Source organism: Hypanus sabinus, chromosome 13 (assembly GCF_030144855.1).
Source record: "Hypanus sabinus isolate sHypSab1 chromosome 13, sHypSab1.hap1, whole genome shotgun sequence".
Lineage (NCBI taxonomy): Eukaryota > Metazoa > Chordata > Chondrichthyes > Myliobatiformes > Dasyatidae > Hypanus > Hypanus sabinus.
The window spans coordinates 63081754-63106082 of record NC_082718.1 but is presented as its reverse complement, the minus strand read 5'-3'; the positions used below and the strand labels follow the sequence as shown (position 1 = coordinate 63106082).

Here is a 24329-nt window from a genome sequence, read left to right as displayed (position 1 = left end):
ATGAACGGTTAGGTTGATCTTAGAGTAGGTTATAAGATCAGCACAACTTCTTGGACTGAAGGGTGTGTACTGTGCTGAAGTGTTCTGTGTTCTAATGTAACTGTTTTGCAGAGACCAGGCATAGATTTGATGAGTCACCAAGCCTCCGCCTGTATCAGTGCAATGTCCAGTGAATGGTCAGGTGCAGACTGTCACTGAAGGAAAGGATGGTGTCAGTAGAACATGACAGAATCAGGAAGTGCTGGAAATGCCCAGCAGATCAGGCTACGTGTGCAGAGAGAGAACCAGAGTTACTGTATCAATCTGAAACATTAATCCTGCTTCCCTTTCCACTGATGCAACCTGACCTGCTGAACATTTCCAGTTTTCTGCTGAATGCTGGAAATCTTGAGCAATGCACACAACAGCTGGAGGAACTCATCAGGTCAGGCAGCAAGTATGGAGGGAAATAAACAGTTGACATTTCAGCAACACACACAAAATGCTGGAGAAACTCAGCAGGCCAGGCAGCATCTATGGAAAAAATTACAGTTGACATTTCCAGCTGAAACCCTTTGTCGGTCCAGCTGAAGGGTCTTGGCCCGAAACTTCAATTGTACCCTTTTCCTGGCCTGCTGAGTTCCTCCAGCATTTTGTGTGTTGCTCAGATTTCCAGCATCTGCAGATTTTCTCTTGTTTGTGAGTCGACATTTCAGGTTGAGACACTTTACTGGGACTTCTACATCCTGGTGAGAAAACCTTGGCCCAAAGTATTAACTGTTCATTTCCCTCACTAGGGAATGTCTGACATGCTGAGTTCATCCACATTGTGCAGGTGTTACTCCAGTATTTCCTGATTTTATTTCAGACTTTCAGCATTTGTAATTTTTTTTTCAAGAGTAGAACACAGAGCTGCTTCACTTCAACCAGAGTGAGCAGCACAGCCAAATGAATCCCACGTCCTTCCAACTCATTTCAATGTATTAGCAGTTGTGAACATCAATACCATGTGAAACAATAATTGCCTCTTAGAAATTGCTTTTGTATATCCTGACTGATAACTCCATTGATCAGGTTACATAGTTCACTTGTTGTCCAATAGAAGTAAACAAATAGCTTCCATTGAAGCTGTTTTAAATACATGTTAATTCATAGAAATTCCTTTTACACACACACGTGCACACTCATATACACACATGCACACCTACACACATGGAGACACACACACATATTACACATGCACACACTTTTACACACATATACACATTCATGCACATACAGTGCCTATAAAAACTTTTCACTCCCCTTGGAAGTTTTCATATTTTATTGTTTTACAACATTAGATCACAGTGAATTTAAGTTGGCTTTTTTGACACTTATCAACAGAAAAAGACTTTTATCAAGCTGAAAACAGATCCCTACAAAATTATCTAAATTAATTACAAATATAAAACACAAAATAATTGATCGCGTAAGTATTCGCCCCTTCAAATCAGTAAATGCGCCTTTGGCAGCAATTACAGCTTTGAGTCTATGTGGATAGGTCTTTGCACATCTGGACTCTGCAATTTTTCCCCATTTTTCTTTATAATACTGAACCATAGAACATTACAGCACAGAAACGGGCCTTTTGGCCTTTCTTGGCTGTGCCAAACCATTTTTCTGCCTAGTCCCACTGACCTGCACCTAGACCATATCCCTCCATACACCTCTCATCCATGTACCTGTTCAAGTTTTTCTTAAATATTAGAAGTGAGCCTGCGTTCACCACTTCAACTGGCAGCTCATTCCACACTCCCACCACTCTCTGTGGTGCCCCCCCAATGTTCCCTTTAAACTTTTTCCTCTTCACCCTTAACCAATGTCCTCTGGTTTTTTTCTCCCCTAGCCTCAATGGAAAAAGCCTGCTTGCATTCACTCTATCTATACCCATCATAATTTTATATACCTTTATAAAAGGTATATTTATATACCTTTATAAACTCCCCTCATTCTTCTACGCTCCAGGGTATAAAGTCCTAACCTATTCAACCTTTCTCTGTAACTCAGTTTCTCAAGTCCCAGCGACATCCTTGTAAACCTTCTCTGCACTCTTTCAACCTTATTAATATCCTTCCTGTGACCAAAACTGCTCAGAATACTCCAAATTCAACCTTTTAATTTTCCGCATATTGATTGGGACTCCCATACTGTTAAAGGTCCAGACGGGTTAGAGTTTGTAATTCCATGTGATCACCCTCCCACTTCAGAATGCTGTGCACGTGATCAGAGACATTCCTGACCCTGGCACCCGGGAGGCAACAAACCGTCTGGGAGGCTCTGTCACGACTACAGAACCTCCTGAATGTACCTCTAACTATCGAGTCCCCTATCACTACCTCTCTCCTCATCTTCCTCACTTCTGCACTGCAGAACCAGACTCAGTCCCAGAGATCCGGCTTTCACAGCTTGGTCCCAGGTAAGTCATCCCCCCAACAGTATCCAAATCGGTATACTTGTTGCTGAGGGGAATGGCCACAGGGCTCTGCCTGCCCTTTCCTCTTCCCTCACCTGATGGTAACCCAGTTACCTGTGCGTTGCTCCTTTGGCATAACTACCTCCCTGAAGCTACTATCTATAAACTCCTCATAAACTGCTCAAGCTTTGTCACATTGCAATGTGAGCGGACATCCCTTTTCAAGTCCAACCACAAATTCTCGATTGGATTGAGGTCCTATTAAAGGGGGCTAAGTACTTGTGCAATCGGTGATTAGATGTTCACAAGACTTTCTGAAAAATCACTACTCCTTCCCTGATCTACCAAGGAGGATGGGGTGAATACTTTTTATTGGAACATATATACATACATACACAAATTGCAGTTAAATGCAATTCACATTTATCGCATTTTCACTGACAAAGAAAATAAAGAAAGCACACAAGAAAAAAAGTTCACATGCATATATACACCATATGAGTCAGTATCAAGAGTGTGTTTTTCAGTGTATGAGACAATAAAGGTTATAACTTGCATCTAGTCATGGAGATGGAGGCTGATCAGGGAAGTCAAGTCAAGTCACTTTTTATTGTCATTTCAACGGCCTTTTCCCAGGTGGCAGGAGAGAGAAGACTTTGTATGGGGTCCTTCATAATGCTGAAGGAATAGTGATTTTTCAGAATGTCTTGCAAACATCAGGTTATTTCTAACATTTTAGTGAATATTAGTCTGTGCAGCACTGCTTCCCACAAGCCAGGTAACCTACCTGAGTTGGACACTGTCCTGATAAGCCTGGTTACAAATTGCCCTGATTTCCTCAGTCTGACTGCTTCACTACTTCCATAGCAAATTCAAACAGCAGAACACCATCACTGCTTGGGTTTATTTTAAGTGTTTTTACTCTAAAGCATAAGTTTAGTCAATATCCAAATTGATATGCATTTGAGAAGCATATATCCATACTTTAGGTGCAATAAATACCATGTTTGTGCAATATTCTAGGGTAAGCTGCTGACTGATATACCATTTACATCAGCTTCAGCCAGACCTCTCATGAAAATGATTCCATTAAGACAAAAGCAGAGAGACAGCAGAATGGCAGTAAGTAATGGTACAGCACCATTGTTGGAAGAGGGAGGTTGGTAAGCAGGGATTGTAGGTACTGGCAGGCTGAGATTAGACACAAGGTTAAACAAGGGACTTCAGATGCTGGAAGCTAGAGTGCCTGGAACTCAACAGGCCGAGCAGCATCCGTGGAGGGAAAGGAGTTGTCAATGTTATGAGCTGAGACCCTGCATCAGCAGAGTTTCCACACATTTATACCAGGCACACTGGAGGTTGGAGGCCTGTCCTCGGGTCTGAGTGTGTGTGTGGGTGGGAGGGAACAGCGGGACTTGTTTCTCTGCTTACTGTCTTCTGTGCTGCTCTGCTAAGCATTGCCAGCATGCTATGTTGGTGCTGGAATGTGTGGTGACACTTGTGGGCTGCCCCCAGCACACCCATGGGTGGATTGGTGTTAACGTAAGCAAAGCATTTCACTCTAAGCTTCATTGTACATGTGATAAATAACCTTGAATGCTGATCTTGATTTGGGCAGCACGTGGGGCAGTAATGGCTTCCTCCACTTCATACAATGCCTCTCACACTTCCTCCGTACCCGTCCATGAGGGTTGAGGCCTTCATCCCATTGTAGCTGTCGGCAGGCTTCACTTTCCTCCATTGTGCCTCACGTAGTGACCTGTTTCACTCATACTGCCCGTTCAAAACTGAACCGGCTCTGCAATGATCTGCCTTCATGCTGCGGCCTGCTCGTTTGGAGCTCAGCCATTTCATACTCGTTTCAGAGCAATTCCGCCTGATTGCCTGGCCGTCTCACAATGCTGGCATCGCACCACACATCACACTCTTTCAGGTATAATATTTTGAGCAGTAAATGCATTGCAAGCACTTTGTATCAAAACCACATAAAGAGGCTTTTGAACTTATGGTTGAATGAAGTGGATGTATGATGCATCAGTGATGTGAAGAAAAGGTGGAAGGAAGGGGAAGTTTTAGGAGGCAACTTCAAAGTTCAGGCCCCAGGTTGATCAAGGATCAACTTTACTTACCATGTCCGTTGACATGTAGTAGGAATTTGCTGAGCTGAGCTGAAAGATGACGTTATGGGCAACGGAAGTAGGGTTAATATGAAAGGCAATGTTCAAAAGACAAGAATTTGTATTCGAAGAGAGCAGATTCTTTGAAGAGCCGCAGGGCTGGAGGAGACTGGGGGGGTGGGGTTGATGGGAGCTGGAGGTGGCGATGATTAGAAGTAACAGGAGATTTTGAAAGTAAGCATGGAAGTTACTGGCTAACTGAGGGCCAGTGAAGATGAGTGTGCACTGAAGTGGTGAATGAACAGGAGTTGTGTAGGCTAGGACTCAATGCAACATAGATTTGAGCATCTCAAACGTTATGGAACAGGGAATGCTGGAGATTGGCTTTCGGTTGCTGGAATATTAAAGTCAACAGAAGTGGAGGAAGTCTTGATCCGAGGGTGAGATCATGAAAAGAGGAGTAAAGATGGGAAATGTTCAAAACCCAGACCGGGGAGATGTTTGAAATCCAGTCTGGGGGAAATGTATGAAACCCGGCTAAGAGAGACGTTTGAAATATAGACTAGTGGAGATCGTTGAAATCTGGGCTAGGGGAAATGTTCAAAACACATCTTGGGAGAAGGTTGATACCCGGTTTGGGGAGATGTTTGATACCCGGATAGGGGAGATGTTTGATACCCGGTTTGGGGAGATGTTTGATACCCGGTTAGGGGAGAAGTTTGATACCCGGTTAGGGGAGAAGTTTGATACCCGGTTAGGGGAGAAGTTTGATACCCGGTTTGGGGAGAAGTTTGATACCCGGTTTGGGGAGAAGTTTGATACCCGGTTTGGGGAGAAGCTTGATACCCGGTTAGGGGAGATGTTTGATAACTGGTTAGGGGAGAAGTTTGATACCCGGTTTGGGGAGAAGTTTGATACCCGGTTTGGGGAGAAGTTTGATACCCGGTTTGGGGAGAAGTTTGATAACCGGTTTGGGGAGAAGTTTGATACCCGGTTTGGGGAGATGTTTGATACCCAGTTTGGGGAGATGTTTGATACCCGGTTAGGGGAGAAGTTTGATATCTGGTTAGGGGAGATGTTTGATACCCGGTTAGGGGAGAAGTTTAATATCTGGTTAGGGGAGATGTTTGATACCCGGTTAGGGGAGAAGTTTGATATCTGGTTAGGGGAGATGTTTGATACCCGGTTAGGGGAGAAGTTTGATATCTGGTTAGGGGAGATGTTTGATACCCGGATAGGGGAGATGTTTGATACCCGGTTTGGGGAGATGTTTGATACCCGGTTAGGGGAGATGTTTGATATCCGGTTAGGGGAGAAGTTTGATATCTGGTTAGGGGAGATGTTTGATACCCGGTTTGGGGAGATGTTTGATACCCGGTTAGGGGAGATGTTTGTTACCCGGTTAGGGGAGAAGTTTGATATCTGGTTAGGGGACATGTTTGATACCCGGATAGGGGAGATGTTTGATACCCGGTTTGGGGAGATGTTTGATACCCGGTTAGGGGAGATGTTTGATATCCGGTTAGGGGAGCAGTTTGATATCTGGTTAGGGGAGATGTTTGATAACCGGTTTGGGGAGATGTTTGATACCCGGTTAGGGGAGATGTTTGATATCCGGTTAGGGGAGATGTTTGATACCCGGTTAGGGGAGGTTTGATACCCGGTTAGGCTAGGTTTGATATCCGGTTAGGGGAGGTTTGATACCCGGTTAGGGGAGATGTTTGATATCGGGTTAGGGGAGATCTTTGATACCCGGATAGGGGAGATGTTTGATACCCGGTTTGTGGAGATGTTTGATACCCGGTTAGGGGAGATGTTTGATATCCGGTTAGGGGAGATGTTTGATACCCGGTTAGGGGAGGTTTGATACCCGGTTAGGCTAGGTTTGATATCCGGTTAGGGGAGGTTTGATACCCGGTTAGGGGAGAAGTTTGATATCTGGTTAGGGGAGATGTTTGATACCCGGTTAGGGGAGAAGTTTGATATCTGGTTAAGGGAGATGTTTGATACCCGGTTAAGGGAGATGTTTGATACCCGGTTTGGGGAGATGTTTGATACCCGGTTAAGGGAGATGTTTGATACCCGGTTTGGGGAGATGTTTGATACCCGGTTAAGGGAGATGTTTGATACCCGGTTAGGGGAGATGTTTGATATCCGGTTAAGGGAGATGTTTGATATCCGGTTAGGGGAGATGCTTGATACCCGGTTTGGGGAGATGTTTGATATCCGGTTAGGGTAGATGTTTGATACCTGTTACGGGAGATGTTTGATATCCGGTTAGGGGTGATGTTTGATACCCGGTTAGGGGAGGTTTGATACCCGGTTAGGCTAGGTTTGATATCCGGTTAGGGGAGGTTTGATACCCGGTTAGGGGAGATGTTTGATATCTGGTTAGGGGAGATGTTTGATATCCGGTTAGGGGAGATGTTTGATACCCGGTTAGGGGAGGTTTGATACCCGGTTAGGCTAGGTTTGATATCCGGTTAGGGGAGGTTTGATACCCGGTTAGGGGAGATGTTTGATATCTGGTTAGGGGAGATGTTTGATACCCGGATAGGGGAGATGTTTGATACCCGGTTTGGGGAGATGTTTGATACCCGGTTAGGGGAGATGTTTGATAACCGGTTAGGGGAGATGTTTGATACCCGGTTTGGGGAGATGTTTGATATCCAGTTAGGGGAGATGTTTGATACCCGGTTAGGGGAGATGTCTGATACCCGGTTAGGGGAGATGTTTGATATCCGGTTTGCGGAGATGTTTGATACCTGTTAGGGGAGATGTTTGATACCTGTTAGGGGAGATGTTTGATATCCGGTTTGGGGAGATGTTTGATACCCGGTTAGGGGAGATGTTTGATCTCTGGTTTGGGGAGATGTTTGATACCTAGTTAAGGGAGATGTTTGATACCCGGTTTGGGGAGATGTTTGATACCCGGTTAGGGGAGATGTTTGATACCTGTTAGGGGAGAAGTTTGATACCCGGTTAAGGGAGATGTTTGATACCCGGTTAGGGGAGATGTTTGATATCCGGTTTGGGGAGATGTTTGATATCCGGTTTGGGGAGATGTTTGATACCCGGTTTGGGGAGATGTTTGATACCCGGTGTGGGGAGATGTTTGTTACCCGGTTTGGGGAGATGTTTGATACCCGGTTTGGGGAGATGTTTAATATCCAGTTAGGGGAGATGTTTGATACCCGGATAGGGGAGATGTTTGATACCCGGTTTGGGGAGATGTTTGATATCCGGTTAGGGGAGATGTTTGATACCCGGTTAGGGGAGATGTTTGATATCCGGTTTGGGGAGATGTTTGATACCCGGTTAGGGGAGATGTTTGATACCCGGTTTGGGGAGATGTTTGATATCCGGTTAGGGGAGATGTTTGATACCCGGATAGGGGAGATGTTTGATACCCGGTTTGGGGAGATGTTTGATATCCGGTTAGGGGAGATGTTTGATACCCGGTTAGGGGAGATGTTTGATACCCGGTTTGGGGAGATGTTTGATACCCAGTTAAGGGAGATGTTTGATACCCGGTTAAGGGAGATGTTTGATACCCGGTTTGTGGAGATGTTTGATACCCGGTTAAGGGAGATGTTTGATACCCGGTTTGGGGAGATGTTTGATACCCGGTTTGGGGAGATGTTTGATACCCGGTTAAGGGAGATGTTTGATACGCGGTTAGGGGAGATGTTTGATACCCGGTTAGGGGAGAAGTTTGATATCTGGTTAGGGGAGATGTTTGATACCCGGATAGGGGAGATGTTTGATACCCGGTTTGGGGAGATGTTTGATACCCGGTTAGGGGAGATGTTTGATATCCGTTTTGGGGAGCAGTTTGATATCTGGTTAGGGGAGATGTTTGATACCCGGTTTGGGGAGATGTTTGATACCCGGTTAGGGGAGATGTTTGATACCCGGTTTGGGGAGAAGTTTGATATCTGGTTAGGGGAGATGTTTGATACCCGGTTAGGGGAGATGTTTGATACCTGGTTTGGGGAGATGTTTGATACCCGGTTTGGGGAGATGTTTGATACCCGGTTTGGGGAGATGTTTGATACCCGGTTTGGGGAGATGTTAGATATCTGGTTTGGGGAGATGTTTGATATCCAGTTAGGGGAGATGTTTGATACCCGGATAGGGGAGATGTTTGATACCCGGTTTGGGGAGATGTTTGATACCCGGTTTGGGGAGATGTTTGATATCCAGTTAGGGGAGATGTTTGATACCCGGATAGGGGAGATGTTTGATACCCGGATAGGGAAGATGTTTGATACCCGGTTTGGGGAGATGTTTGATATCCGGTTTGGGGAGATGTTTGATACCCAGTTTGGGGAGATGTTTGATACCCGGTTTGGGGAGATGTTTGATATCCGGTTTGGGGAGATGTTTGATACCCGGTTTGGGGAGATGTTTGATACCCGGTTAGGGGAGATGTTTGATACCTGTTAGGGGAGATGTTTGATACCTGTTAGGGGAGAAGTTTGATACCCGGTTAAGGGAGATGTTTGATACCCGGTTAGGGGAGATGTTTGATATCCGGTTTGGGGAGATGTTTGATACCCGGTTTGGGGAGATGTTTGATATCCGGTTTGGGGAGATGTTTGATATCCGGTTTGGGGAGATGTTTGATATCCGGTTTGGGGAGATGTTTGATACCCGGTTTGGGGAGATGTTTGATATCCGGTTTGGGGAGATGTTTGATATCTGGTTAGGGGAGATGTTTGATACCTGTTAGGGGAGATGTTTGATACCCGGTTTGGGGAAATGTTTGATATCCAGTTAGGGGAGATGTTTGATACCCGGATAGGGGAGATGTTTGATACCCGGTTTGGGGAGATGTTTGATATCCGGTTTGGGGAGATGTTTGATATCCGGTTTGGGGAAATGTTTGATACCCGGTTTGGGGAGATGTTTGATACCCGGTTAGGGGTGATGTTTGATACCCGGTTAGGGGAGATGTTTGATACCTGTTAGGGGAGATGTTTGATACCTGTTAGGAGAGATGTTTGATACCCGGTTTGGGGAGATGTTTGATACCCGGTTAGGGGAGATGTTTGATACCCGGTTAGGGGAGATGTTTGATACCTGTTAGGGGAGATGTTTGATACCTGTTAGGGGAGAAGTTTGATACCCGGTTAAGGGAGATGTTTGATACCCGGTTAGGGGAGATGTTTGATATCCGGTTTGGGGAGATGTTTGATACCCGGTTTGGGGAGATGTTTGATATCCGGTTTGGGGAGATGTTTGATATCCGGTTTGGGGAGATGTTTGATACCCGGTTTGGGGAGATGTTTGATATCCGGTTTGGGGAGATGTTTGATATCTGGTTAGGGGAGATGTTTGATACCTGTTAGGGGAGATGTTTGATACCCGGTTTGGGGAAATGTTTGATATCCAGTTAGGGGAGATGTTTGATACCCGGATAGGGGAGATGTTTGATACCCGGTTTGGGGAGATGTTTGATATCCGGTTTGGGGAGATGTTTGATATCCGGTTTGGGGAAATGTTTGATACCCGGTTTGGGGAGATGTTTGATACCCGGTTAGGGGTGATGTTTGATACCCGGTTAGGGGAGATGTTTGATACCTGTTAGGGGAGATGTTTGATACCTGTTAGGAGAGATGTTTGATACCCGGTTTGGGGAGATGTTTGATACCCGGTTAGGGGAGATGTTTGATATTTGGTTTGGGGAGATGTTTGATACCCGGTTAGGGGAGGTTTGATACCCGGTTAGGGGAGATGTTTGATATCTGGTTAGGGGAGATGTTTGATACCCGGATAGGGGAGATGTTTGATACCCGGTTAGGGGAGATGTTTGATATTTGGTTTGGGGAGATGTTTGATACCCGGTTAGGGGAGGTTTGATACCCGGTTAGGGGAGATGTTTGATATCTGGTTAGGGGAGATGTTTGATACCCGGATAGGGGAGATGTTTGATACCCGGTTTGGGGAGATGTTTGATACCCGGTTAGGGGAGATGTTTGATATCCGGTTAGGGGAGCAGTTTGATATCTGGTTAGGGGAGATGTTTGATAACCGGTTTGGGGAGATGTTTGATACCCGGTTAGGGGAGATGTTTGATATCCGGTTAGGGGAGATGTTTGATACCCGGTTAGGGGAGGTTTGATACCCGGTTAGGCTAGGTTTGATATCCGGTTAGGGGAGGTTTGATACCCGGTTAGGGGAGATGTTTGATATCGGGTTAGGGGAGATCTTTGATACCCGGATAGGGGAGATGTTTGATACCCGGTTTGGGGAGATGTTTGATACCCGGTTAGGGGAGATGTTTGATATCCGGTTAGGGGAGATGTTTGATACCCGGTTAGGGGAGGTTTGATACCCGGTTAGGCTAGGTTTGATATCCGGTTAGGGGAGGTTTGATACCCGGTTAGGGGAGAAGTTTGATATCTGGTTAGGGGAGATGTTTGATACCCGGTTAGGGGAGAAGTTTGATATCTGGTTAAGGGAGATGTTTGATACCCGGTTAAGGGAGATGTTTGATACCCGGTTTGGGGAGATGTTTGATACCCGGTTAAGGGAGATGTTTGATACCCGGTTTGGGGAGATGTTTGATACCCGGTTAAGGGAGATGTTTGATACCCGGTTAGGGGAGATGTTTGATATCCGGTTAAGGGAGATGTTTGATATCCGGTTAGGGGAGATGCTTGATACCCGGTTTGGGGAGATGTTTGATATCCGGTTAGGGTAGATGTTTGATACCTGTTACGGGAGATGTTTGATATCCGGTTAGGGGTGATGTTTGATACCCGGTTAGGGGAGGTTTGATACCCGGTTAGGCTAGGTTTGATATCCGGTTAGGGGAGGTTTGATACCCGGTTAGGGGAGATGTTTGATATCTGGTTAGGGGAGATGTTTGATATCCGGTTAGGGGAGATGTTTGATACCCGGTTAGGGGAGGTTTGATACCCGGTTAGGCTAGGTTTGATATCCGGTTAGGGGAGGTTTGATACCCGGTTAGGGGAGATGTTTGATATCTGGTTAGGGGAGATGTTTGATACCCGGATAGGGGAGATGTTTGATATCCAGTTAGGGGAGATGTTTGATACCCGGTTAGGGGAGATGTCTGATACCCGGTTAGGGGAGATGTTTGATATCCGGTTTGCGGAGATGTTTGATACCTGTTAGGGGAGATGTTTGATACCTGTTAGGGGAGATGTTTGATATCCGGTTTGGGGAGATGTTTGATACCCGGTTAGGGGAGATGTTTGATCTCTGGTTTGGGGAGATGTTTGATACCTAGTTAAGGGAGATGTTTGATACCCGGTTTGGGGAGATGTTTGATACCCGGTTAGGGGAGATGTTTGATACCTGTTAGGGGAGAAGTTTGATACCCGGTTAAGGGAGATGTTTGATACCCGGTTAGGGGAGATGTTTGATATCCGGTTTGGGGAGATGTTTGATATCCGGTTTGGGGAGATGTTTGATACCCGGTTTGGGGAGATGTTTGATACCCGGTGTGGGGAGATGTTTGTTACCCGGTTTGGGGAGATGTTTGATACCCGGTTTGGGGAGATGTTTAATATCCAGTTAGGGGAGATGTTTGATACCCGGATAGGGGAGATGTTTGATACCCGGTTTGGGGAGATGTTTGATATCCGGTTAGGGGAGATGTTTGATACCCGGTTAGGGGAGATGTTTGATATCCGGTTTGGGGAGATGTTTGATACCCGGTTAGGGGAGATGTTTGATACCCGGTTTGGGGAGATGTTTGATATCCGGTTAGGGGAGATGTTTGATACCCGGATAGGGGAGATGTTTGATACCCGGTTTGGGGAGATGTTTGATATCCGGTTAGGGGAGATGTTTGATACCCGGTTAGGGGAGATGTTTGATACCCGGTTTGGGGAGATGTTTGATACCCAGTTAAGGGAGATGTTTGATACCCGGTTAAGGGAGATGTTTGATACCCGGTTTGTGGAGATGTTTGATACCCGGTTAAGGGAGATGTTTGATACCCGGTTTGGGGAGATGTTTGATACCCGGTTTGGGGAGATGTTTGATACCCGGTTAAGGGAGATGTTTGATACGCGGTTAGGGGAGATGTTTGATACCCGGTTAGGGGAGAAGTTTGATATCTGGTTAGGGGAGATGTTTGATACCCGGATAGGGGAGATGTTTGATACCCGGTTTGGGGAGATGTTTGATACCCGGTTAGGGGAGATGTTTGATATCCGTTTTGGGGAGCAGTTTGATATCTGGTTAGGGGAGATGTTTGATACCCGGTTTGGGGAGATGTTTGATACCCGGTTAGGGGAGATGTTTGATACCCGGTTTGGGGAGAAGTTTGATATCTGGTTAGGGGAGATGTTTGATACCCGGTTAGGGGAGATGTTTGATACCTGGTTTGGGGAGATGTTTGATACCCGGTTTGGGGAGATGTTTGATACCCGGTTTGGGGAGATGTTTGATACCCGGTTTGGGGAGATGTTAGATATCTGGTTTGGGGAGATGTTTGATATCCAGTTAGGGGAGATGTTTGATACCCGGATAGGGGAGATGTTTGATACCCGGTTTGGGGAGATGTTTGATACCCGGTTTGGGGAGATGTTTGATATCCAGTTAGGGGAGATGTTTGATACCCGGATAGGGGAGATGTTTGATACCCGGATAGGGAAGATGTTTGATACCCGGTTTGGGGAGATGTTTGATATCCGGTTTGGGGAGATGTTTGATACCCAGTTTGGGGAGATGTTTGATACCCGGTTTGGGGAGATGTTTGATATCCGGTTTGGGGAGATGTTTGATACCCGGTTTGGGGAGATGTTTGATACCCGGTTAGGGGAGATGTTTGATACCTGTTAGGGGAGATGTTTGATACCTGTTAGGGGAGAAGTTTGATACCCGGTTAAGGGAGATGTTTGATACCCGGTTAGGGGAGATGTTTGATATCCGGTTTGGGGAGATGTTTGATACCCGGTTTGGGGAGATGTTTGATATCCGGTTTGGGGAGATGTTTGATATCCGGTTTGGGGAGATGTTTGATACCCGGTTTGGGGAGATGTTTGATATCCGGTTTGGGGAGATGTTTGATATCTGGTTAGGGGAGATGTTTGATACCTGTTAGGGGAGATGTTTGATACCCGGTTTGGGGAAATGTTTGATATCCAGTTAGGGGAGATGTTTGATACCCGGATAGGGGAGATGTTTGATACCCGGTTTGGGGAGATGTTTGATATCCGGTTTGGGGAGATGTTTGATATCCGGTTTGGGGAAATGTTTGATACCCGGTTTGGGGAGATGTTTGATACCCGGTTAGGGGTGATGTTTGATACCCGGTTAGGGGAGATGTTTGATACCTGTTAGGGGAGATGTTTGATACCTGTTAGGAGAGATGTTTGATACCCGGTTTGGGGAGATGTTTGATACCCGGTTAGGGGAGATGTTTGATATTTGGTTTGGGGAGATGTTTGATACCCGGTTAGGGGAGGTTTGATACCCGGTTAGGGGAGATGTTTGATATCTGGTTAGGGGAGATGTTTGATACCCGGATAGGGGAGATGTTTGATACCCGGTTTGGGGAGATGTTTGATACCCGGTTAGGGGAGATGTTTGATAACCGGTTAGGGGAGATGTTTGATACCCGGTTTGGGGAGATGTTTGATATCCAGTTAGGGGAGATGTTTGATACCCGGTTAGGGGAGATGTCTGATACCCGGTTAGGGGAGATGTTTGATATCCGGTTTGCGGAGATGTTTGATACCCGGTTTGGGGAGATGTTTGATATCCGGTTTGGGGAGATGTTTGATATCCGGTTTGGGAAGATGTTTGATACCCGGTTAGGGGAGATGTTTGATACCTGTTAGGGGAGATGTTTGATACCTGTTAGGGGAGATGTTTGATATCCGGTTTGGGGAGATGTTTGATACCCGGTTAGGGGAGATGTTTGATCTCTGGTTTGGGGAGATGTTTGATACCTAGTTAAGGGAGATGTTTGATACCCGGTTTGGGGAGATGTTTGATACCCGGTTAGGGGAGATGTTTGATACCTGTTAGGGGAGAAGTTTGATACCCGGTTAAGGGAGATGTTTGATACCCGGTTAGGGGAGATGTTTGATATCCGGTTTGGGGAGATGTTTGATATCCGGTTTGGGGAGATGTTTGATACCCGGTTTGGGGAGATGTTTGATACCCGGTGTGGGGAGATGTTTGTTACCCGGTTTGGGGAGATGTTTGATACCCGGTTTGGGGAGATGTTTAATATCCAGTTAGGGGAGATGTTTTATACCCGGATAGGGGAGATGTTTGATACCCGGTTTGGGGAGATGTTTGATATCCGGTTAGGGGAGATGTTTGATATCCGGTTAGGGGAGGTTTGATACCCGGTTAGGGGAGATGTTTGATATCTGGTTAGGGGAGATGTTTGATATCCGGTTAGGGGAGATGTTTGATACCCGGTTAGGGGAGGTTTGATACCCGGTTAGGCTAGGTTTGATATCCGGTTAGGGGAGGTTTGATACCCGGTTAGGGGAGATGTTTGATATCTGGTTAGGGGAGATGTTTGATACCCGGATAGGGGAGATGTTTGATATCCAGTTAGGGGAGATGTTTGATACCCGGTTAGGGGAGATGTCTGATACCCGGTTAGGGGAGATGTTTGATATCCGGTTTGCGGAGATGTTTGATACCTGTTAGGGGAGATGTTTGATACCTGTTAGGGGAGATGTTTGATATCCGGTTTGGGGAGATGTTTGATACCCGGTTAGGGGAGATGTTTGATCTCTGGTTTGGGGAGATGTTTGATACCTAGTTAAGGGAGATGTTTGATACCCGGTTTGGGGAGATGTTTGATACCCGGTTAGGGGAGATGTTTGATACCTGTTAGGGGAGAAGTTTGATACCCGGTTAAGGGAGATGTTTGATACCCGGTTTGGGGAGATGTTTGATATCCGGTTAGGGGAGATGTTTGATACCCGGTTAGGGGAGATGTTTGATACCCGGTTTGGGGAGATGTTTGATACCCAGTTAAGGGAGATGTTTGATACCCGGTTAAGGGAGATGTTTGATACCCGGTTTGTGGAGATGTTTGATACCCGGTTAAGGGAGATGTTTGATACCCGGTTTGGGGAGATGTTTGATACCCGGTTTGGGGAGATGTTTGATACCCGGTTAAGGGAGATGTTTGATACGCGGTTAGGGGAGATGTTTGATACCCGGTTAGGGGAGAAGTTTGATATCTGGTTAGGGGAGATGTTTGATACCCGGATAGGGGAGATGTTTGATACCCGGTTTGGGGAGATGTTTGATACCCGGTTAGGGGAGATGTTTGATATCCGTTTTGGGGAGCAGTTTGATATCTGGTTAGGGGAGATGTTTGATACCCGGTTTGGGGAGATGTTTGATACCCGGTTAGGGGAGATGTTTGATACCCGGTTTGGGGAGAAGTTTGATATCTGGTTAGGGGAGATGTTTGATACCCGGTTAGGGGAGATGTTTGATACCTGGTTTGGGGAGATGTTTGATACCCGGTTTGGGGAGATGTTTGATACCCGGTTTGGGGAGATGTTTGATACCCGGTTTGGGGAGATGTTAGATATCTGGTTTGGGGAGATGTTTGATATCCAGTTAGGGGAGATGTTTGATACCCGGATAGGGGAGATGTTTGATACCCGGTTTGGGGAGATGTTTGATACCCGGTTTGGGGAGATGTTTGATATCCAGTTAGGGGAGATGTTTGATACCCGGATAGGGGAGATGTTTGATACCCGGATAGGGAAGATGTTTGATACCCGGTTTGGGGAGATGTTTGATATCCGGTTTGGGGAGATGTTTGATACCCAGTTTGGGGAGATGTTTGATACCCGGTTTGGGGAGATGTTTGATATCCGGTTTGGGGAGATGTTTGATACCCGGTTTGGGGAGATGTTTGATACCCGGTTAGGGGAGATGTTTGATACCTGTTAGGGGAGATGTTTGATACCTGTTAGGGGAGAAGTTTGATACCCGGTTAAGGGAGATGTTTGATACCCGGTTAGGGGAGATGTTTGATATCCGGTTTGGGGAGATGTTTGATACCCGGTTTGGGGAGATGTTTGATATCCGGTTTGGGGAGATGTTTGATATCCGGTTTGGGGAGATGTTTGATACCCGGTTTGGGGAGATGTTTGATATCCGGTTTGGGGAGATGTTTGATATCTGGTTAGGGGAGATGTTTGATACCTGTTAGGGGAGATGTTTGATACCCGGTTTGGGGAAATGTTTGATATCCAGTTAGGGGAGATGTTTGATACCCGGATAGGGGAGATGTTTGATACCCGGTTTGGGGAGATGTTTGATATCCGGTTTGGGGAGATGTTTGATATCCGGTTTGGGGAAATGTTTGATACCCGGTTTGGGGAGATGTTTGATACCCGGTTAGGGGTGATGTTTGATACCCGGTTAGGGGAGATGTTTGATACCTGTTAGGGGAGATGTTTGATACCTGTTAGGAGAGATGTTTGATACCCGGTTTGGGGAGATGTTTGATACCCGGTTAGGGGAGATGTTTGATATTTGGTTTGGGGAGATGTTTGATACCCGGTTAGGGGAGGTTTGATACCCGGTTAGGGGAGATGTTTGATATCTGGTTAGGGGAGATGTTTGATACCCGGATAGGGGAGATGTTTGATACCCGGTTTGGGGAGATGTTTGATACCCGGTTAGGGGAGATGTTTGATAACCGGTTAGGGGAGATGTTTGATACCCGGTTTGGGGAGATGTTTGATATCCAGTTAGGGGAGATGTTTGATACCCGGTTAGGGGAGATGTCTGATACCCGGTTAGGGGAGATGTTTGATATCCGGTTTGCGGAGATGTTTGATACCCGGTTTGGGGAGATGTTTGATATCCGGTTTGGGGAGATGTTTGATATCCGGTTTGGGAAGATGTTTGATACCCGGTTAGGGGAGATGTTTGATACCTGTTAGGGGAGATGTTTGATACCTGTTAGGGGAGATGTTTGATATCCGGTTTGGGGAGATGTTTGATACCCGGTTAGGGGAGATGTTTGATCTCTGGTTTGGGGAGATGTTTGATACCTAGTTAAGGGAGATGTTTGATACCCGGTTTGGGGAGATGTTTGATACCCGGTTAGGGGAGATGTTTGATACCTGTTAGGGGAGAAGTTTGATACCCGGTTAAGGGAGATGTTTGATACCCGGTTAGGGGAGATGTTTGATATCCGGTTTGGGGAGATGTTTGATATCCGGTTTGGGGAGATGTTTGATACCCGGTTTGGGGAGATGTTTGATACCCGGTGTGGGGAGATGTTTGTTACCCGGTTTGGGGAGATGTTTGATACCCGGTTTGGGGAGATGTTTAATATCCAGTTAGGGGAGATGTTTTATACCCGGATAGGGGAGATGTTTGATACCCGGTTTGGGGAGATGTTTGATATCCGGTTAGGGGAGATGTTTGATATCCGGTTAGGGGAGGTTTGATACCCGGTTAGGGGAGATGTTTGATATCTGGTTAGGGGAGATGTTTGATATCCGGTTAGGGGAGATGTTTGATACCCGGTTAGGGGAGGTTTGATACCCGGTTAGGCTAGGTTTGATATCCGGTTAGGGGAGGTTTGATACCCGGTTAGGGGAGATGTTTGATATCTGGTTAGGGGAGATGTTTGATACCCGGATAGGGGAGATGTTTGATATCCAGTTAGGGGAGATGTTTGATACCCGGTTAGGGGAGATGTCTGATACCCGGTTAGGGGAGATGTTTGATATCCGGTTTGCGGAGATGTTTGATACCTGTTAGGGGAGATGTTTGATACCTGTTAGGGGAGATGTTTGATATCCGGTTTGGGGAGATGTTTGATACCCGGTTAGGGGAGATGTTTGATCTCTGGTTTGGGGAGATGTTTGATACCTAGTTAAGGGAGATGTTTGATACCCGGTTTGGGGAGATGTTTGATACCCGGTTAGGGGAGATGTTTGATACCTGTTAGGGGAGAAGTTTGATACCCGGTTAAGGGAGATGTTTGATACCCGGTTAGGGGAGATGTTTGATATCCGGTTTGGGGAGATGTTTGATATCCGGTTTGGGGAGATGTTTGATACCCGGTTTGGGGAGATGTTTGATACCCGGTGTGGGGAGATGTTTGTTACCCGGTTTGGGGAGATGTTTGATACCCGGTTTGGGGAGATGTTTAATATCCAGTTAGGGGAGATGTTTGATACCCGGATAGGGGAGATGTTTGATACCCGGTTTGGGGAGATGTTTGATATCCGGTTAGGGGAGATGTTTGATACCCGGTTAGGGGAGATGTTTGATATCCGGTTTGGGGAGATGTTTGATACCCGGTTAGGGGAGATGTTTGATACCCGGTTTGGGGATATGTTTGATATCCGGTTAGGGGAGATGTTTGATACCCGGATAGGGGAGATGTTTGATACCCGGTTTGGGGAGATGTTTGATATCCGGTTAGGGGAGATGTTTGATACCCGGTTAGGGGAGATGTTTGATACCCGGTTTGGGGAGATGTTTGATACCCAGTTAAGGGAGATGTTTGATACCCGGTTAAGGGAGATGTTTGATACCCGGTTTGTGGAGATGTTTGATACCCGGTTAAGGGAGATGTTTGATACCCGGTTTGGGGAGATGTTTGATACCCGGTTTGGGGAGATGTTTGATACCCGGTTAAGGGAGATGTTTGATACGCAGTTAGGGGAGATGTTTGATACCCGGTTAGGGGAGAAGTTTGATATCTGGTTAGGGGAGATGTTTGATACCCGGATAGGGGAGATGTTTGATACCCGGTTTGGGGAGATGTTTGATACCCGGTTAGGGGAGATGTTTGATATCCGTTTTGGGGAGCAGTTTGATATCTGGTTAGGGGAGATGTTTGATACCCGGTTTGGGGAGATGTTTGATACCCGGTTAGGGGAGATGTTTGATACCCGGTTTGGGGAGAAGTTTGATATCTGGTTAGGGGAGATGTTTGATACCCGGTTAGGGGAGATGTTTGATACCTGGTTTGGGGAGATGTTTGATACCCGGTTTGGGGAGATGTTTGATACCCGGTTTGGGGAGATGTTTGATACCCGGTTTGGGGAGATGTTAGATATCTGGTTTGGGGAGATGTTTGATATCCAGTTAGGGGAGATGTTTGATACCCGGATAGGGGAGATGTTTGATACCCGGTTTGGGGAGATGTTTGATACCCGGTTTGGGGAGATGTTTGATATCCAGTTAGGGGAGATGTTTGATACCCGGATAGGGGAGATGTTTGATACCCGGATAGGGAAGATGTTTGATACCCGGTTTGGGGAGATGTTTGATATCCGGTTTGGGGAGATGTTTGATACCCAGTTTGGGGAGATGTTTGATACCCGGTTTGGGGAGATGTTTGATATCCGGTTTGGGGAGATGTTTGATACCCGGTTTGGGGAGATGTTTGATACCCGGTTAGGGGAGATGTTTGATACCTGTTAGGGGAGATGTTTGATACCTGTTAGGGGAGAAGTTTGATACCCGGTTAAGGGAGATGTTTGATACCCGGTTAGGGGAGATGTTTGATATCCGGTTTGGGGAGATGTTTGATACCCGGTTTGGGGAGATGTTTGATATCCGGTTTGGGGAGATGTTTGATATCCGGTTTGGGGAGATGTTTGATACCCGGTTTGGGGAGATGTTTGATATCCGGTTTGGGGAGATGTTTGATATCTGGTTAGGGGAGATGTTTGATACCTGTTAGGGGAGATGTTTGATACCCGGTTTGGGGAAATGTTTGATATCCAGTTAGGGGAGATGTTTGATACCCGGATAGGGGAGATGTTTGATACCCGGTTTGGGGAGATGTTTGATATCCGGTTTGGGGAGATGTTTGATATCCGGTTTGGGGAAATGTTTGATACCCGGTTTGGGGAGATGTTTGATACCCGGTTAGGGGTGATGTTTGATACCCGGTTAGGGGAGATGTTTGATACCTGTTAGGGGAGATGTTTGATACCTGTTAGGAGAGATGTTTGATACCCGGTTTGGGGAGATGTTTGATACCCGGTTAGGGGAGATGTTTGATATTTGGTTTGGGGAGATGTTTGATACCCGGTTAGGGGAGGTTTGATACCCGGTTAGGGGAGATGTTTGATATCTGGTTAGGGGAGATGTTTGATACCCGGATAGGGGAGATGTTTGATACCCGGTTTGGGGAGATGTTTGATACCCGGTTAGGGGAGATGTTTGATAACCGGTTAGGGGAGATGTTTGATACCCGGTTTGGGGAGATGTTTGATATCCAGTTAGGGGAGATGTTTGATACCCGGTTAGGGGAGATGTCTGATACCCGGTTAGGGGAGATGTTTGATATCCGGTTTGCGGAGATGTTTGATACCCGGTTTGGGGAGATGTTTGATATCCGGTTTGGGGAGATGTTTGATATCCGGTTTGGGAAGATGTTTGATACCCGGTTAGGGGAGATGTTTGATACCTGTTAGGGGAGATGTTTGATACCTGTTAGGGGAGATGTTTGATATCCGGTTTGGGGAGATGTTTGATACCCGGTTAGGGGAGATGTTTGATCTCTGGTTTGGGGAGATGTTTGATACCTAGTTAAGGGAGATGTTTGATACCCGGTTTGGGGAGATGTTTGATACCCGGTTAGGGGAGATGTTTGATACCTGTTAGGGGAGAAGTTTGATACCCGGTTAAGGGAGATGTTTGATACCCGGTTAGGGGAGATGTTTGATATCCGGTTTGGGGAGATGTTTGATATCCGGTTTGGGGAGATGTTTGATACCCGGTTTGGGGAGATGTTTGATACCCGGTGTGGGGAGATGTTTGTTACCCGGTTTGGGGAGATGTTTGATACCCGGTTTGGGGAGATGTTTAATATCCAGTTAGGGGAGATGTTTGATACCCGGATAGGGGAGATGTTTGATACCCGGTTTGGGGAGATGTTTGATATCCGGTTAGGGGAGATGTTTGATACCCGGTTAGGGGAGATGTTTGATATCCGGTTTGGGGAGATGTTTGATACCCGGTTAGGGGAGATGTTTGATACCCGGTTTGGGGAGATGTTTGATATCCGGTTAGGGGAGATGTTTGATACCCGGATAGGGGAGATGTTTGATACCCGGTTTGGGGAGATGTTTGATATCCGGTTAGGGGAGATGTTTGATACCCGGTTAGGGGAGATGTTTGATACCCGGTTTGGGGAGATGTTTGATACCCAGTTAAGGGAGATGTTTGATACCCGGTTAAGGGAGATGTTTGATACCCGGTTTGTGGAGATGTTTGATACCCGGTTAAGGGAGATGTTTGATACCCGGTTTGGGGAGATGTTTGATACCCGGTTTGGGGAGATGTTTGATACCCGGTTAAGGGAGATGTTTGATACGCGGTTAGGGGAGATGTTTGATACCCGGTTAGGGGAGAAGTTTGATATCTGGTTAGGGGAGATGTTTGATACCCGGATAGGGGAGATGTTTGATACCCGGTTTGGGGAGATGTTTGATACCCGGTTAGGGGAGATGTTTGATATCCGTTTTGGGGAGCAGTTTGATATCTGGTTAGGGGAGATGTTTGATACCCGGTTTGGGGAGATGTTTGATACCCGGTTAGGGGAGATGTTTGATACCCGGTTTGGGGAGAAGTTTGATATCTGGTTAGGGGAGATGTTTGATACCCGGTTAGGGGAGATGTTTGATACCTGGTTTGGGGAGATGTTTGATACCCGGTTTGGGGAGATGTTTGATACCCGGTTTGGGGAGATGTTTGATACCCGGTTTGGGGAGATGTTAGATATCTGGTTTGGGGAGATGTTTGATATCCAGTTAGGGGAGATGTTTGATACCCGGATAGGGGAGATGTTTGATACCCGGTTTGGGGAGATGTTTGATACCCGGTTTGGGGAGATGTTTGATATCCAGTTAGGGGAGATGTTTGATACCCGGATAGGGGAGATGTTTGATACCCGGATAGGGAAGATGTTTGATACCCGGTTTGGGGAGATGTTTGATATCCGGTTTGGGGAGATGTTTGATACCCAGTTTGGGGAGATGTTTGATACCCGGTTTGGGGAGATGTTTGATATCCGGTTTGGGGAGATGTTTGATACCCGGTTTGGGGAGATGTTTGATACCCGGTTAGGGGAGATGTTTGATACCTGTTAGGGGAGATGTTTGATACCTGTTAGGGGAGAAGTTTGATACCCGGTTAAGGGAGATGTTTGATACCCGGTTAGGGGAGATGTTTGATATCCGGTTTGGGGAGATGTTTGATACCCGGTTTGGGGAGATGTTTGATATCCGGTTTGGGGAGATGTTTGATATCCGGTTTGGGGAGATGTTTGATACCCGGTTTGGGGAGATGTTTGATATCCGGTTTGGGGAGATGTTTGATATCTGGTTAGGGGAGATGTTTGATACCTGTTAGGGGAGATGTTTGATACCCGGTTTGGGGAAATGTTTGATATCCAGTTAGGGGAGATGTTTGATACCCGGATAGGGGAGATGTTTGATACCCGGTTTGGGGAGATGTTTGATATCCGGTTTGGGGAGATGTTTGATATCCGGTTTGGGGAAATGTTTGATACCCGGTTTGGGGAGATGTTTGATACCCGGTTAGGGGTGATGTTTGATACCCGGTTAGGGGAGATGTTTGATACCTGTTAGGGGAGATGTTTGATACCTGTTAGGAGAGATGTTTGATACCCGGTTTGGGGAGATGTTTGATACCCGGTTAGGGGAGATGTTTGATATTTGGTTTGGGGAGATGTTTGATACCCGGTTTGGGGAGATGTTTGATACCCGGTTAGGGGAGATGTTTGATAGCCGGTTAGGGGAGATGTTTGATACCAGGTTAGCGGAGATGTTTGATACCCGGTTTGGGGAGATGTTTGATATCCGGTTAGGGGAGGTTTGATACCCGGTTAGGGGAGATGTTAGATATCTGGTTTGGGGAGATGTTTGATACCCGGTTAGGGGAGATGTTTGATACCCGGTTAGGGGTGATGTTTGATACCCGGATAGGGGATATGTTTGATACCCGGTTTGGGGAGATGTTTGATACCCGGTTAGAGGAGATGTTTGATATCCGGTTTGGGGAGCAGTTTGATATCTGGTTAGGGGAGATGTTTGATACCCGGTTTGGGGAGATGTTTGATACCCGGTTAGGGGAGATGTTTGATACCCGGTTTGGGGAGAAGTTTGATATCTGGTTAGGGGAGATGTTTGATACCCGGTTAGGGGAGATGTTTGGTACCTGGTTTGGGGAGATGTTTGATACCCGGTTTGGGGAGTTGTTTGATACCCGGTTTGGGGAGATGTTTGATACCCGGTTAGGGGAGATGTTAGATATCTGGTTTGGGGAGATGTTTGATATCCAGTTAGGGGAGATGTTTGATACCCGGATAGGGGAGATGTTTGATACCCGGTTTGGGGAGATGTTTGATACCCGGTTTGGGGAGCAGTTTGATATCTGGTTAGGGGAGATGTTTGATACCCGGATAGGGGAGATGTTTGATACCCGGTTTGGGGAGATGTTTGATATCCGGTTTGGGGAGATGTTTGATACCCGGTTTGGGGAGATGTTTGATACCCGGTTTGGGGAGATGTTTGATATCCGGTTTGGGGAGATGTTTGATACCCGGTTTGGGGAGATGTTTGATACCCGGTTAGGGGAGATGTTTGATACCTGTTAGGGGAGAAGTTTGATACCCGGTTAAGGGAGAAGTTTGATACCCGGTTAAGGGAGATGTTTGATACCCGGTTAGGGGAGATGTTTGATACCCGGTTAAGGGAGATGTTTGATACCCGGTTTGGGGAGATGTTTGATACCCGGTT

General features: G+C 46.5%; 1 protein-coding gene across 3 annotated transcripts in view; it reads left to right on the top strand.

The window, feature by feature from the left end:
• LOC132403930 (uncharacterized) overlaps window positions 1–24329 on the top strand; it is a 226121-nt gene that overhangs the window by 139013 nt on the left and 62779 nt on the right. Inside the window, exon 12 of one of the 3 annotated variants that reach the window (XM_059987772.1) lies at window positions 3458–3556. The exons of the other annotated variants lie outside the window; for them this stretch is intronic. Coding sequence (XP_059843755.1) covers window positions 3458–3556 — 99 coding nt within the window. The remainder of the gene's footprint in view (window positions 1–3457; window positions 3557–24329) is intronic. 3 annotated transcript variants of the gene reach the window in all.